Source organism: Nerophis ophidion, linkage group LG04 (assembly GCF_033978795.1).
Source record: "Nerophis ophidion isolate RoL-2023_Sa linkage group LG04, RoL_Noph_v1.0, whole genome shotgun sequence".
Taxonomy (NCBI): domain Eukaryota; kingdom Metazoa; phylum Chordata; class Actinopteri; order Syngnathiformes; family Syngnathidae; genus Nerophis; species Nerophis ophidion.
This window is the reverse complement of record NC_084614.1, coordinates 82,533,737-82,549,828: the sequence shown is the minus strand read 5'-3', so window position 1 is coordinate 82,549,828 and position 16,092 is coordinate 82,533,737. Positions and strand designations below refer to the sequence as shown.

Below are 16,092 nucleotides of genomic sequence, written 5' to 3'. Positions count from 1 at the left end.
TGAAAAACTGCATTCATTATTCGGCCTCCGGCCAAGCGTTTAAATTTTATTCGGCTTCGGCCACAATTTTCATTTCGGTGCATCCCTAGTATTCACAGCTTTTTGCTTGTTAGAAGTAGAGAGTGTTTTAACATATAGTTGTAATTCTTTTTGAAAAGGCACTAAAAACAGATCGGGTATTGAAGAAGTTACATTTAGGAAGAAGAAATGTCGCCAATAGTGCGACGAGGTTGCAAAGGACCTTTGGACAGCCCTTCTATCCGGAGTGAAGTTGCACCGTTACACGACATCCACCAGAGGGCGCCATTGTACCACTTTGCCGCCTTCAGAATAAAAGCCGGGCAGACGGGCGGGGCGTGGCTTCCACGCGGACGACCGCCGCTCCAAACTTGAGAAAACTTTGTTGAAGAATCGCGGGAGGAACGGAAGAGGAGCGTATCTGCCATTTAGTCCACCGGTAAGTCTTTTTTTTAATCTATTTTTTAAATAATCACAACTCGCAGTGGTTTGTTTTGTAAACCTCAGACTTCAAAGTAAAAGAAGCGAGGACAACCTGATCCAGCATGTTTGCTCCTTCCTACAAAAGATTAGAAGTGTGCACTGAGACATTTGACCTGAATGTGTGTCTCCCAGAGGCCAGGAGGGCTTGAGAAAGCGCCAACATGGACGACATCTTCACGCAATGCCGAGAAGGGAATTCTGTGGCCGTCCGCCTGTGGTTGGACAACACGGAGAATGACCTCAATTTGGGGTGAGTGGGCGGGAAGGAGCTTCTTGTGGTCAAATAGTTTCCGTGCCAGGAAACTTGACATCCTTAGCCGGGAAAAGGCAGGGAAATTCCCAGAAAGGAAGTGAGAGGACCAACAGGATCTGGGTCCGCACGTGTTGACAGGCCGGACCATTGTTGGGGAGCGCCACCTCCGCCGTGTTGCACCCGATCTTGATGAGCGGCTCGGGACCACTTGGAGCCTTCCAGTTCTTTTTATAGCACGCAGGCTCCACAGGGAGTGTGACGTCACGTCGGCGTCCTTTTACACAACAATCTTTGTCAGCACACAACGTTGTGTCCGTCACACCTCCCACCGACGAGTGGGGGAACAAAACACTCTTTGGTAATCCTACACTAAACTTCTGTACCGTCAAAACACCACTCAAAGATCCTCTATATGACAAAAAAGCAAAAGCACTTTGTTTTTAGGTACTTACAAAAGAAAAAAAAACACCAGTCAAAGATCCTCTATATAACAGGAGCGCTCCATTTTTGGTAACCTACAAAACATTAGTCAAAGATCTTATATATGACAGGAGCGTGCTTTATTTTAGTACCTACAAAACACTAGTCAAAGATCTTATATATGACAGGAGCGTGCTTTATTTTAGTACCTACAAAACACTAGTCAAAGCGACAGGAGCTCTCTGTTTTTTGTTAAATTAAAAAAAACTGCTAGCCAAAGATCATTTATATGAGAGGACTGCTCTGTTTTTGGTACCTACAAAACACTAGTCAAAGATCTTCTATATAAAATGAGCATGCTGTTTTTTAGTACCTACAAAACACTAGCCAAATATCCTCTTTACAACAGGAGCTCTCTGTTTTTTGTTACATAAAAAAAAAACTGCTAGCCAAAGATCATTTATTTGAGACGACTGCTCTGTTTTTGGTACCTACAAAACATTAGTCAAAGATCCTCTACATGACAGGAGCGTGCTGTTTTTTAGTACCTACAAAACACTAGCCAAAGATTTTCTATACGACAGGATCGCTCTGTTTTTTGTTACATAAAAAAAAACTGCCAGCCAAAGATGATTTATTTGAGAGGACTGCTCTGTTTTTGGTACCTACAAAACACTAGTCAAAGATCCACTATATGACAGGTGCGTGGTGTTTTGTTACATTTTAAAAAACTGCTAGCCAAAGATCCTTTATATGAGAGGAGCGCTCTGTTTTTGTTACCTACAAAACACTAGTCAAAGATCCTCTATACGACAGGAGCGCTCTGATGTTTTTTGTTACCTACAAAACACTAGTCAAAGATCCTCTATACCAGTGGTCCCCAACCTTTTTGTATCCGCGGATCGGTCAACGCTTAATAATTTGTCCCGATTTAATAAAAAAAATATATATTTTTTTTTTTTGTTGTTGTTTTTTTTTTTTAATAAAAATGAATAAAAAATTCTTCTGCGGCCCGGTGGTTGGGGACCACTGCTCTATACGTCAGGAGCGCTATGATGCTTTTTGTTACCAAAAAACACTAGTCAAAGATCCTTTATATGAGAGGAGCGCTCTGTTTGTTGCATGCAAAACATTAGTCAAAGATCCTCTATACGACACGAGCGCTCTGCTGTTTTTTGTTACCTACAAAACGCTAGTCCAAGATCCTCTATACAACAGGAGCAATCTGTATTTTGACACCAACGAAAACGCTAGTCAAAGATCCTTTATGTAACATAAGCAATACGTTTTTTGTCACCAACAAAAACGCTAGTCAAAGATCCTTTATGTAACAAAAGAAATACGTTTTTTGTCACCTACAAAAACACTAGTCGAAGATCCTTTATATAACAGGAACAATGTGTTTTTTGTCATCAACAAAAACGCTAGTCCAAGATCCTCTATACAACAGGAGCAATCTGTATTTTGACACCAACGAAAACGCTAGTCAAAGATCCTTTATGTAAAAAAAGAAATACGTTTCTTGTCACCTACAAAAACAGTAGTCGAAGATCCTTTATATAACAGGAACAATGTGTTTTTTGTCACCAACAAAAACGCTGGTCCAAGATCCTCTATATAACAAGAGCATAAATGTGTCAGAGAGTTTCCATACGGTGTCTGCTGACCAACTCCAGCTCGTGTTTCCTTCCATGATGACATCATCACTAAATGACATCATTGCATTCATATTGTAAATATGCACGAGGGGGGGGGGGGGATCAGCAGGATCTCATTCCCGACTTTATAGTTAAGTTTTTAGTTAGCGAGCGGCACCTCCTGTCAGGCTGCTGTGTTGTTCCCTCAATCTTCTCGAGCGGCTTGGGAATACTTTTTATAGCGCTGGATTCCACACAGAGTGTGACGTCACCTCAGACTCCTTTAACACAACAACCTTTTTTTAGCCCATTTCTGTCAAACCTCCCACCAACTCGTGAAAACACTCAGGAGCCATCCAATACTCAAGCTTTATTACCTACTAAAACACCAGTCAAAGATCTTCTGTTTGACAGGAGAACTCTGCTGTTTTTTTGTTACCTAGTACTAAACACTAACCAAAGATCCTCTCTATGACAGGAGCAATCTGCTGTTTTTTGTTACCTACAAAAATCGCTAACCAAAAGTTCTGTAGATGACAGCAACAGTCTGCTGTTTTTTGTTACCTACAAAAATCGCTAAACAAAAGTTCTGTAGATGACAGCAACAGTCTGCTGTTTTTTGTTACCTACAAAAATCGCTAACAAAAGTTCTGTAGATGACAGCAACAGTCTGCTGTTTTTTGTTACCTACAAAAATCGCTAAACAAAAGTTCTGTAGATGACAGCAACAGTCTGCTGTTTTTTGTTACCTACAAAAATCGCTAAACAAAAGTTCTGTAGATGACAGCAACAGTCTGTTGTTTTTTGTTACCTACAAAAATCGCTAAACAAAAGTTCTGTAGATGACAGCAACAGTCTGCTGTTTTTTGTTACCTACAAAAATCGCTAAACAAAAGTTCTGTAGATGACAGCAACAGTCTGCTGTTTTTTGTTACCTACAAAAATCGCTAAACAAAAGTTCTGTAGATGACAGCAACAGTCTGTTGTTTTTGTTACCTACAAAAATCGCTAAACAAAAGTTCTGTAGATGACAGCAACAGTCTGCTGTTTTTTGTTACCTACAAAAATCGCTAAACAAAAGTTCTGTAGATGACAGCAACAGTCTGCTGTTTTTTGTTACCTACAAAAATCGCTAAACAAAAGTTCTGTAGATGACAGCAACAGTCTGCTGTTTTTTGTTACCTACAAAAATCGCTAACAAAAGTTCTGTAGATGACAGCAACAGTCTGCTGTTTTTTGTTACCTACAAAAATCGCTAAACAAAAGTTCTGTAGATGACAGCAACAGTCTGTTGTTTTTTGTTACCTACAAAAATCGCTAAACAAAAGTTCTGTAGATGACAGCAACAGTCTGCTGTTTTTTGTTACCTACAAAAATCGCTAAACAAAAGTTCTGTAGATGACAGCAACAGTCTGTTGTTTTTGTTACCTACAAAAATCGCTAAACAAAAGTTCTGTAGATGACAGCAACAGTCTGTTGTTTTTTGTTACCTACAAAAATCGCTAAACAAAAGTTCTGTAGATGACAGCAACAGTCTGCTGTTTTTTGTTACCTACAAAAATCGCTAAACAAAAGTTCTGTAGATGACAGCAACAGTCTGCTGTTTTTTTGTTACCTACAAAAATCGCTAACCAAAAGTTCTGTAGATGACAGCAACAGTCTGCTGTTTTTTGTTACCTACAAAAATCGCTAACCAAAAGTTCTGTAGATGACAGCAACAGTCTGCTGTTTTTTGTTACCTACAAAAATCGCTAAACAAAAGTTCTGTAGATGACAGCAACAGTCTGTTGTTTTTTGTTACCTACAAAAATCGCTAAACAAAAGTTCTGTAGATGACAGCAACAGTCTGCTGTTTTTTGTTACCTACAAAAATCGCTAAACAAAAGTTCTGTAGATGACAGCAACAGTCTGCTGTTTTTTTGTTACCTACAAAAATCGCTAACCAAAAGTTCTGTAGATGACAGCAACAGTCTGCTGTTTTTTGTTACCTACAAAAATCGCTAACCAAAAGTTCTGTAGATGACAGCAACAGTCTGCTGTTTTTTTGTTACCTACAAAAATCGCTAACCAAAAGTTCTGTAGATGACAGCAACAGTCTGCTGTTTTTTGTTACCTAGAAAAATCGCTAACCAAAAGTTCTGTAGATGACAGCAACAGTCTGTTGTTTTTTTGTTACCTACAAAACTCTTACCAAAGATACTTTAAAATGACAGGAGCACTCTGATGTGTTTTGTTTCCCAGTACTAAACGCTAACCAAATGTTTTTTTGTTACGTACAAAAAAGCCAGTCAAAGATCCTCTTTATGACAGGAGCACTCTGCTGTTTTTTGTTACCTACAAAACTCTTACCAAAGATACTTTAAATGACAGGAGCGCTCTGATGTTTGTTACCTACAAAATCGCTAACCAAAGATCCTCTATTGCACAGGAGCACGCCCGTTGTTGTTACTGCCAAAAAACGCTAACCAAAGATCTTTTATATAACAAGAGCACTCCGTTGTTTTTTGTTACCTACAAAACTCTTACCAAAGATACTTTAAAATGACAGAAGCACTCTGATGTGTTTTTGTTACGTACAAAAGGGGCGCATTTCAATTCCTGACACACACTTGTTATTTCATATGTTGACCAGAGGGGGCGCACTTTTAAAATCAACACACAGTCAATTTGAAAAATCCCTCCTTTTTGGGACCAGCGTAATGTTGATAGATTTCACCACCAGGGGGTGCAAATGAGACATTCTCTATTAGATGCCATGGTTTTCCTTATCAGGACCATGATTTATGTCCTAAGTTGTTCACACCTCCTCATATGGAAGCTACTTTTCCTTGTTGATGTCTCAAGAAGGTAGAAATACAAGAACACACACACACACACACACTCTTGTATCTCTTACCTTCTTGAGACCTCCGAGTTGTGAAAAATGAGAATTTCACAAGAAAAATGTAGAATTTTGCCAGTATTATAGTAATAAAAGTCGTAATTTTACAAGGAAAACTGAACATTTGTGCAATATTATGATAAAAGATACAATTTTACTCAATAACAGTCGCGATTTTACAGAAAAAGTTCAAAATGTTGGCGATTTTATGAAGAGAGTCGTCATTTTACTCCACAAAAGTCACAATTTTATAACAGCACTTTCCAATGTTGGCAATATTATAATAATAATCGGAATTTTACTTGGCAAAATTATGACAAAAGTCATAATGTTACTCCAAAAAATTTCACAATTTTCCAGGAACAAAAAAATTTGCGATAAAAGTCAGAATTTTACATGACAAATGTCGCCATTTTTACATGAAAACATTTAATTATTTTACGACAAAATAACACAATAATACAGAAACTATATGGGAAATTGTTCCCAATTTTTAACGAAAAAAGTTGACACATTGTGAGAAAAAGACTGCTTTTAGTAAAAAAAAAAAAAATTTTTTTGTTTGTAATGGGTTTTAATCGTCATTATTGACTTCAAGTTATTACAGAATGTCTCTGTATACGTATTAATTTTTTTCAATAATTTGGGCCAAAAGGGGCGCATTTCAATTCCTGACACACACTTGTTATTTCATATGTTGACCAGAGGGGGCGCACTTTTAAAATCAACACGCAGTCAATTTAAAAAATCCCTCCTTTTTGGGACCAGCGTAATGTTGATAGATTTCACCACCAGGGGGTGCAAATGAGACATTCTCTATTAGACGCCATGGTTTTCTGTATCAGGACCATGATTTATGTCCTAAGTTGTTCACACCTCCTCATATGGAAGCTACTTTTCCTTGTTGATGTCTCAAGAAGGTAGAAATACAAGAACACACACACACACACACACTCTTGTATCTCTTACCTTCTTGAGACCTCCGAGTTGTGAAAAATGAGAATTTCACAAGAAAAATGTAGAATTTTGCCAGTATTATAGTAATAAAAGTCGTAATTTTACAAGGAAAACTGAACATTTGTGCAATATTATGATAAAAGATACAATTTTACTCAATAACAGTCGCGATTTTACAGAAAAAGTTCAAAATGTTGGCGATTTTATGAAGAGAGTCGTCATTTTACTCCACAAAAGTCACAATTTTATAACAGCACTTTCCAATGTTGGCAATATTATAATAATAATCGGAATTTTACTTGGCAAAATTATGACAAAAGTCATAATGTTACTCCAAAAAATTTCACAATTTTCCAGGAACAAAAAAAATTGCGATAAAAGTCAGAATTTTACATGACAAATGTCGCCATTTTTACATGAAAACATTTAATTATTTTACGACAAAATAACACAATAATACAGAAACTATATGGGAAATTGTTCCCAATTTTTAACGAAAAAAGTTGACACATTGTGAGAAAAAGACTGCTTTTAGTAAAAAAAAAAAAAATTTTTTTGTTTGTAATGGGTTTTAATCGTCATTATTGACTTCAAGTTATTACAGAATGTCTCTGTATACGTATTAATTTTTTTCAATAATTTGGGCCAAAAGGGGCGCATTTCAATTCCTGACACACACTTGTTATTTCATATGTTGACCAGAGGGGGAGCACTTTTAAAATCAACACACAGGCAATTTAAAAAATCCCTCCTTTTTGGGACCAGCGTAATGTTGATAGATTTCACCACCAGGGGGTGCAAATGAGACATTCTCTATTAGACGCCATGGTTTTCTGTATCAGGACCATGATTTATGTCCTAAGTTGTTCACACCTCCTCATATGGAAGCTACTTTTCCTTGTTGATGTCTCAAGAAGGTAGATATACAAGAACACACACACACACACACACACACACTTGTATCTCTTACCTTCTTGAGACCTCCGAGTTGTGCAAAATGAGAATTTCACAAGAAAAATGTAGAATTTTGCCAGTATTATAGTAATAAAAGTCGTAATTTTAAAAAGAAAACTGAACATTTGTGCAATATTATGATAAAAGATACAATTTTACTCAATAACGGTCGCGATTTTACAGGAAAAGCTCAAAATGTTGGCGATTTTATTAAAAGAGTCGTCATTTTACTCCACAAAAGTCACAATTTTATAACAGCACTTTCCAATGTTGGCAATATTATAATAATAATCGGAATTTTACTTGGCAAAATTATGACAAAAGTCATAAAGTTATTCCAAAAAGTTTCGCAATTTTCCAAGAACAAAAAAAATTGCGATAAAAGTCAGAATTTTACATGACAAATGTCGCCATTTTTACATGAAAAAATGTCATTATTTCACGACAAAATAACACAATAATACAGAAACAATATGGGAAATTGTTCCCATTTTTTTACGGAAAAAGTTGACACATTGTGAGAAAAAGACTGCTTTTAGTAAAAAAAAAAATTATTTCTATTTTTTGTTTGTAATGGGTTTTAATCGTCATTATTGACTTCAAGTTATTACAAAATGTCTCTGTATACGTATTTATTTTTTTCAATAATTTTGGCCAAAAGGGACGCATTTCAATTCCTGACACACACTTGTTATTTCATATGTTGACCAGAGGGGGCGCACTTTTAAAATCAACACACAGTCAATTTGAAAAATCCCTCCTTTTTGGGACCAGCGTAATGTTGATAGATTTCACCACCAGGAGGTGCAAATGAGACATTCTCAATTAGACGCCATGGTTTTCCTTATCAGGACCATGATTTATGTCCTAAGTTGTTCACACCTCCTCATATGGAAGCTACTTTTCCTTGTTGATGTCTCAAGAAGGTAGAAATACAAGAACACACACACACACACACACACACACACTTGTATCTCTTACCTTCTTGAGACCTCCGAGTTGTGAAAAATGAGAATTTCACAAGAAAAATGTAGAATTTTGCCAGTATTATAGTAATAAAAGTCGTAATTTTACAAGGAAAACTGAACATTTGTGCAAAATTCAGTTAAAAGTTACAATTTTACTCAATAACAGTCGCAATTTTACAGAAAAAGCTCAAAATGTTGGCGATTTTATTAAAAGAGTCGTCATTTTACACCACAAAAGTCACAATTTTATAAGAGCACTTTCCAATGTTGGCAATATTATAATAATAATCGGAATTTTACTTGGCAAAATTATGACAAAAGTCATGTTATTCCAAAAAATTTCCAAGAACAAAAAAATTTGCGAAAAAAGTCAGAATTTTACATGACAAATGTCGCCATTTTTACATGAAAACATTTAATTATTTCACGACAAAATAACACAATAATACAGAAACAATATGGGAAATTGTTCCCAATTTTTTACGGAAAAAGTTGACACATTGTGAGAAAAAGACTGCTTTTAGTAAAAAAAATTAATTTTTTTTGTTTGTAATGGGTTTTAATCGTCATTATTGACTTCAAGTTATTACAGAATGTCTCTGTATACGTATTAATTTTCTTCAATAATTTGGGCCAAAAGGGGCGCATTTCAATTCCTGACACACACTTGTTATTTCATATGTTGACCAGAGGGGGAGCACTTTTAAAATCAACACGCAGTCAATTTAAAAAATCCCTCCTTTTTGGGACCAGCATAATGTGAATGTTGTCTGTCTATCTGTGTTGGCCCTGCGATGAGGTGGCGACTTGTCCAGGGTTTACCCCGCCTTCCGCCCGATTGCAGCTGAGATAGGCGCCAGCGCCCCCCGCGACCCCAAAAGGGAATAAGCGGTAGAAAATGGATGGATGGATGGATAATGTTGATAGATTTCACCACCAGGGGGTGCAAATGAGACATTCTCTATTAGATGCCATGGTTTTCCGTATCAGGACCATGATTTATGTCCTAAGTTGTTCACACCTCCTCATATGGAAGCTACTTTTCCTTGTTGATGTCTCAAGAAGGTAGAAATACAAGAACACACACACACACACACACACACACACTTGTATCTCTTACCTTCTTGAGACCTCCGAGTTGTGCAAAATGAGAATTTCACAAGAAAAATGTAGAATTTTGCCAGTATTATAGTAATAAAAGTCGTAATTTTACAAGGAAAACTGAACATTTGTGCAATATTATGATAAAAGATACAATTTTACTCAATAACAGTCGCGATTTTTCAGAAAAAGCTCAAAATGTTGGCGATTTTATTAAGAGAGTCGTCATTTTACTCCACAAAAGTCACAATTTTATAACAGCACTTTCCAATGTTGGCAATATTATAATAATAATCGGAATTTTACTTGGCAAAATTATGACAAAAGTCATAATGTTACTCCAAAAAGTTTCGCAATTTTCCAGGAACAAAAAAATTTGCGATAAAAGTCAGAATTTTACATGACAAATGTCGCCATTTTTACATGAAAAAATGTCATTATTTTACGACAAAATAACACAATAATATAGAAACAATATGGGAAATTGTTCCCATTTTTTTACGGAAAAAGTTGACACATTGTGAGAAAAAGACTGCTTTTAGTAAAACAAATTCAATTTTTTTGTTTGTAATGGGTTTTAATCGTCATTATTAACTTCAAGTTATTACTGTATGTCTCTGCGTACATATTTTTTTATTTTTTTCAATTAATTTTGGCCAAAAGGCATGCATTTCAATTATACTTACACACACTTGTTATTTCATATGTTGACCAGAGGGGGAGCACTTTTAAAGTCAACACAGTCAATTTGAAAAATCCCTCCTTTTTGGGACCAGCGTAATGTTGATAGAGGCGATGCAAATGAGACGTTTGGAGCATGATTTATGTCCTGAATTGTTCAGCGGTCCTCATATGGAGGCTACTTTTCCTTGTTGATGTCTCCAGAAGGTAGAAATACAAGAACACACACTGGCAGCTGTGCCATGAGGTCAGCGAGCTATAGCGTGAAGGCGCTAAAGGTGACGTGTGTTGGTTTTATCGCGGCAGCACAGCAGGCCGCAGCCCACAGGCCGCAGCAGGAAGTGTGCTGCTCGGTCCAAATAAAGATTAGGACCTGCTGTCAGGCTGAAGAACGTCAGTCGGGATATAAACCAGTTCCACTGAAACATTTTTTTTTTTTTGTAGAAAAAAATGTTAACATTCCGGAAATGTGAAAGTTGGAGTACAGTTTATGGTGCGTTTTTTTTTTTTTTTTCCTCTGGGAGGGGGGGGGGTTTGGTTGCGCCCTAAAAAGTGTTACTGCTGCAAGTATAACAGCAGTTTAATTGTAACATGCATCCACGAACACATTGTTGAAAATCGCCATGTTAAATCGCTAATGCTAATCGATAGCATGTCAATGGCGAAGCCCAAGTTCAAACCCCGTTTCCATATAAGTTGGGAAATGGTGTTAGATGTAAATATAAACAGAATACAATGATTTGCAAATCCTTTTCAAGCCATATTCAGTTGAATATGCTACAAAGACAACATATTTGATATTCAAACTCATAAACTTAATTTATTCTTTTGCAAATAATAATTAACTTAGAATTTCATGGCAGCAACATGTGCCAAAGTAGTTGGGAAAGGGCATGTTCACCACTGTGTTACATCACCTTTTCTTTTAACAACACTCAATAAACGTTTGGGAACTGAGGAAACTAATTGTTGAAGCTTTGAAAGTGGAATTCTTTCCCATTCTTGTTTTATGTAGAGCTTCAGTCCTTCAACAGTCCGGGGTCTCTGCTGTCCTATTTTACGCTTCATAATGCGCCACACATTTTCCATGGGAGACAGGTCTGGACTCCAGGTGGGCCAGGAAAGTACCCGCACTGTTTTTTTATGTTGTAACACATGCTGAATGTGGCTTGGCATTTTCTTGCTGAAATAAGCAGGGGCGTCCATGAAAAAGAAGGCGTTTAGATGGCAGCATATGTTGTTCCAAAAGCTGTATGTACCTTTCAGCATTAATGGTGCCTTCACAGATGTGTAAGTTACCCATGCCTTGGGCACTAATGCACCCCCATACCATCACACATGCTGGCTTTTACACTTTGCGTCGATAACAGTCTGGATGGTTCGCTTCCCCTTTAGTTCGGATGACACAATGTCGAATATTTCCAAAAACAATTTGAAATGTGGACTCGTCAGACCACAGAACACTTTTCCACTTTGCATCAGTCCATCTTAGATGATCTCGGACCCAGAGAAGCCGGCGGCATTTCTGGATGTTGTTGATAAATGGCTTTCGCTTTGCATAGTAGAGCTTTAACTTGCACTTACAGATGTAGCGACCAACTGTATTTAGTGACAGTGGTTTTCTGAAGTGTTCCTGGGCCCATGTGGTGATATCCTTTAGAGATTGATGTCGGTTTTTGAGGGATGGAAGGTCACGGTCATTCAATGTTGGTTTCCGGCCATGCCGCTTACGTGGAGTGATTTCTCCAGATTCTCTGAACCTTTTGATGATATTATGGAGCGTAGATGTTGAAATCCCTAAATGTCTTGCAATGTCACTTTGAGAAAGGTTGTTCTTAAACTGTTTGACTATTTGCTCACACAGTTGTGGACAAAGGGGTGTACCTCGCCCCATCCTTTCTTGTGGAAGACTGAGCATTTTTTGGGAAGCTGTTTTTATAGCCAATCATGGCACCCACCTGTTCCCAATTAGCCTGTTGGATGTTCTAAATAAGTGTTTGATGAGCATTCCTCAACTTTATCAGTATTTATTGCCACCTTTCCCAACTTCTTTGTCACGTATTGCTGGCATTAAATTCTAAAGTTAATGATTATTTGCACAAATTAAAATGTTTATGAGTTTGAACATCAAATATGTTGTCTTTGTAGCATATTCAACTGAATATGGCTTGAAAAGGATCATTGTATTCTGTTTATGTTTACATCAAACGCAATTTCCCAACTCATATGGAAACAGGGTTTGTATATTAGCATCAAGCTATCACACTGTTGGAAAAGCGGAGCCTTACTTCACTTACGTTTTTTGAGTAAATTTCTTAGTGGGCGTCGACAATTGCAACATTGCCTGGAGGGCTTGTCCGCTCTCAGTGCTGCTGGAGTGCTGGCCAAGTACCAAAGTGCCACTCCAGGACTTTGGTATTTGTTGCTCACCTTTGCAAGAAGAAGTGTTCTGCATGTATGTTCTTGTGGGAACATGTATGTTCTTGTGGGAACACCCCGGGATGGAACTCCTCCACTCCTGAAGGGTTGCAGATGTGTCAAGACATGCACCGTTACTCTTAACTGTGCATATTGGTACCTTTCCACGTTCAAACCGAGACGGTACCAATCCCTGGTACCTGGCAGGGGTGGGGCTTCGTCCTACAAAGTGTTAATACTGTAAATATTGGACTTATTGCACACCAGCTGTTCGATTCTAACGTGCATCTTAGTTGACGTTTTCAGTAACACATTTGGTGTTTAAATCGCCATGTAAAATCACTAATGCTAATCGCTAGCATGTATATGGCGTATCCAATGTGAATTAGCATCGAGCTAGCGCATTTTGAAAAGTGGAGGCTCATTTTTGAGCGCATTTTTTACAAAACATGCTTGCTTTGTTGACATGAAAAATTGCAACATAATACACCTGTTTTCCTGCTCATGTTGTCGTAGTCAGGAAGTAGTCTTTGCCATTAAAATAAATGTACTAGTCGTTGAGTCCTAAAAAGTGTTTGTACTGTAAGTATTGTACTTATTACACACCAGGTGTTTGAAAGTAACTTGGATCTTAGTTGTAGTTTTCATATTACAAATTTAGAGGCTTTAAAATCACCGCGCTAATGCTAATCGCTAGTATGTATATGGTATATCCAATGTGAATTAGCATCGAGGTAGCGCATTTTGAAAAGTGGAGGCTCATTTTTGAGCGCATTTTTTACAAAACATGCTTGCTTTGTTGACATGGAAAATTGCAACATAATACACCTGTTTTCCTGCTAATGTTGTCGTAGTCAGGAAGTAGTCTTTGCCATTAAAATAAATGTACTAGTCGTTGAGTCCTAAAAAGTGTTTGTACTGTAAGTATTGTACTTATTACACACCAGGTGTTTGAAAGTAACTTGGATCTTAGTTGTAGTTTTCATATTACAAATTTAGAGGCGTTAAAATCACTGCGCTAATGCTAATCGCTAGCATGTATATGGCATATCCAATGTTAATTAGCATCGAGCTAGCGCATTTTGAAAAGTGGGGGCTTTTTTTGAGCACTTTTTGTAAGACATGCTTGCTCTGGCTACATGGAAAATTGCAACATAATACACCTGTTTTCCTGCTAATGTTGTCGTAATCAAGAAGTAGTCTTTGCCATTAAAATAAATGTACTAGTCGTTGAGTCCTAAAAAGTGTTAGTACTGTAAGTATTGCACTTATTACACACCAGCTGTTTGATTGTAACGTGCATCTTAGTTGTCATTTTCATTAACACATTTTGGTGTTTAAATCGCCATGTAAAATCGCTAATGCTAATCGCTAGCATGTATATGGCATATCCAATGTGAATTAGCATCGAGCTAGCGCATTTTGAAAAGTGGGGGCTCATTTTTGAGCGCATTTTTTACAAAACATGCTTGCTTTGTTGACATGGAAAATTGCAACATAATACACCTGTTTTCCTGCTAATGTTGTCATAGTCAGGAAGTAGTCTTTGCCATTAAGATAAATGTACCAGTTGTTCAGTCCTAAAAAGTGTTAATACTGTAAGTATTGTACTTATTACACACCAGGTGTTTGAAAGTAACTTGGATCTTAGTTGTAGTTTTCATATTACAAATTTAGAGGCGTTAAAATCACCGCGCTAATGCTAATCGCTAGCATGTATATGGCATATCCAATGTTAATTAGCATCGAGCTAGCGCATTTTGAAAAGTGGGGGCTTTTTTTGAGCGCTTTTTGTAAGACATGCTTGCTCTGCCTACATGGAAAATTGCAACATAATACACCTGTTTTCCTGCTAATGTTGTCGTAATCAAGAAGTAGTCTTTGCCATTAAAATAAATGTACTAGTCGTTGAGTCCTAAAAAGTGTTAGTACTGTAAGTATTGTACTTATTACACACCAGCTGTTTGATTGTAACGTGCATCTTAGTTGTCATTTTCATTAACACATTTTGGTGTTTAAATCGCCATGTAAAATCACTAATGCTAATCGCTAGCATGTATATGGCGTATCCAATGTGAATTAGCATCGAGCTAGCGCATTTTGAAAAGTGGAGGCTCATTTTTGAGCGCATTTTTTACAAAACATGCTTGCTTTGTTGACATGGAAAATTGCAACATAATACACCTGTTTTCCTGCTCATGTTGTCGTAGTCAGGAAGTAGTCTTTGCCATTAAAATAAATGTACTAGTCGTTGAGTCCTAAAAAGTGTTAGTACTGTAAGTATTGTACTTATTTCACACCAGCTGTTTGAGTGTAGCATATATCTGAGTTGACGTTTTCATTAAAACATTTGGTGTTTAAATCGCCATGTAAAATCGCTAATGCTAATCGCTAGCATGTATATGGCATATCCAATGTTAATTAGCATCGAGCTAGCGCATTTTGAAAAGTGGGGGCTTTTTTTAAGACATGTTGGCTTTGTCTACATGGAAAATTGCAACATAATACGCCTGTTTTCCTGCTCATGTTGTCGTAGTCAGGAAGTAGTCTTTGCCATTAAGATAAATGCCCCAGTCGTTCAGTCCTAAAAAGTGTGAATACTGTAAGTATTGTACTTATTACACACCAGCTGTTTGACTGTAGCATATATCTGAGTTGACGTTTTCATTAAAACATTTGGTGTTTAAATCGCCATGTAAAATCGCTAATTCTAATCGCTAGCATGTATATGGCGTATCCAATGTTAATTAGCATCGAGCTAGCACATTTTGAAAAGTGGGGGCTTTTTTGAGCACTTTTTTAAGACATCCTTGCTTTGTCTACATGGAAAATTGCAACATAACAAGCCTGTTTTCCTGCTAATGTTGTCGTAGTCAAGAAGTAGTCTTTGCCATTAAGATAAATGTACTAGTCGTTGAGTCCTAAATAGTGTTAGTACTGTAAGTATTGTACTTATTACACACCAGCTGTTTGATTGTAACGTGCATCTTAGTTGTCATTTTCATTAACACATTTTGGTGTTTAAATCTTGGTAAAATCGCTAATGCTAATCGCTAGCATGTATATGGCATATCCAATGTTAATTAGCATCGAGCTAGCGCATTTTGAAAAGTGGGGGCTTTTTTTGAGCGCTTTTTTTAAGACATGTTTGCTTTGTCTATCTACATGGAAAATTGCAACATAACACGACAGTTTTCCTGCTAATGTTGTCATAGTCAGGGAGTAGTCTTTGCCATTAAGATAAATGTACCAGTCGTTGAGTCCTAAAAAGTGTTAGTACTGTAAGTATTGTACTTATTACACACCAGCTGTTTGATTGTA

The 16,092-nt window shown here is 37.1% G+C and overlaps 1 protein-coding gene across 1 annotated transcript in view; it reads left to right on the top strand.

The window, feature by feature from the left end:
• Nucleotides 1–342: 342 nt before the first annotated feature.
• Nucleotides 343–16,092, top strand: part of LOC133552056 (integrin-linked protein kinase-like) — a 39,033-nt gene continuing 23,283 nt past the window's right edge. The window contains exons 1-2 of the mRNA XM_061899366.1: nucleotides 343–457; nucleotides 634–751. Of these exons, the coding sequence (XP_061755350.1) occupies nucleotides 663–751 (89 nt within the window). The 5' untranslated portion in view covers nucleotides 343–457; nucleotides 634–662. The remainder of the gene's footprint in view (nucleotides 458–633; nucleotides 752–16,092) is intronic.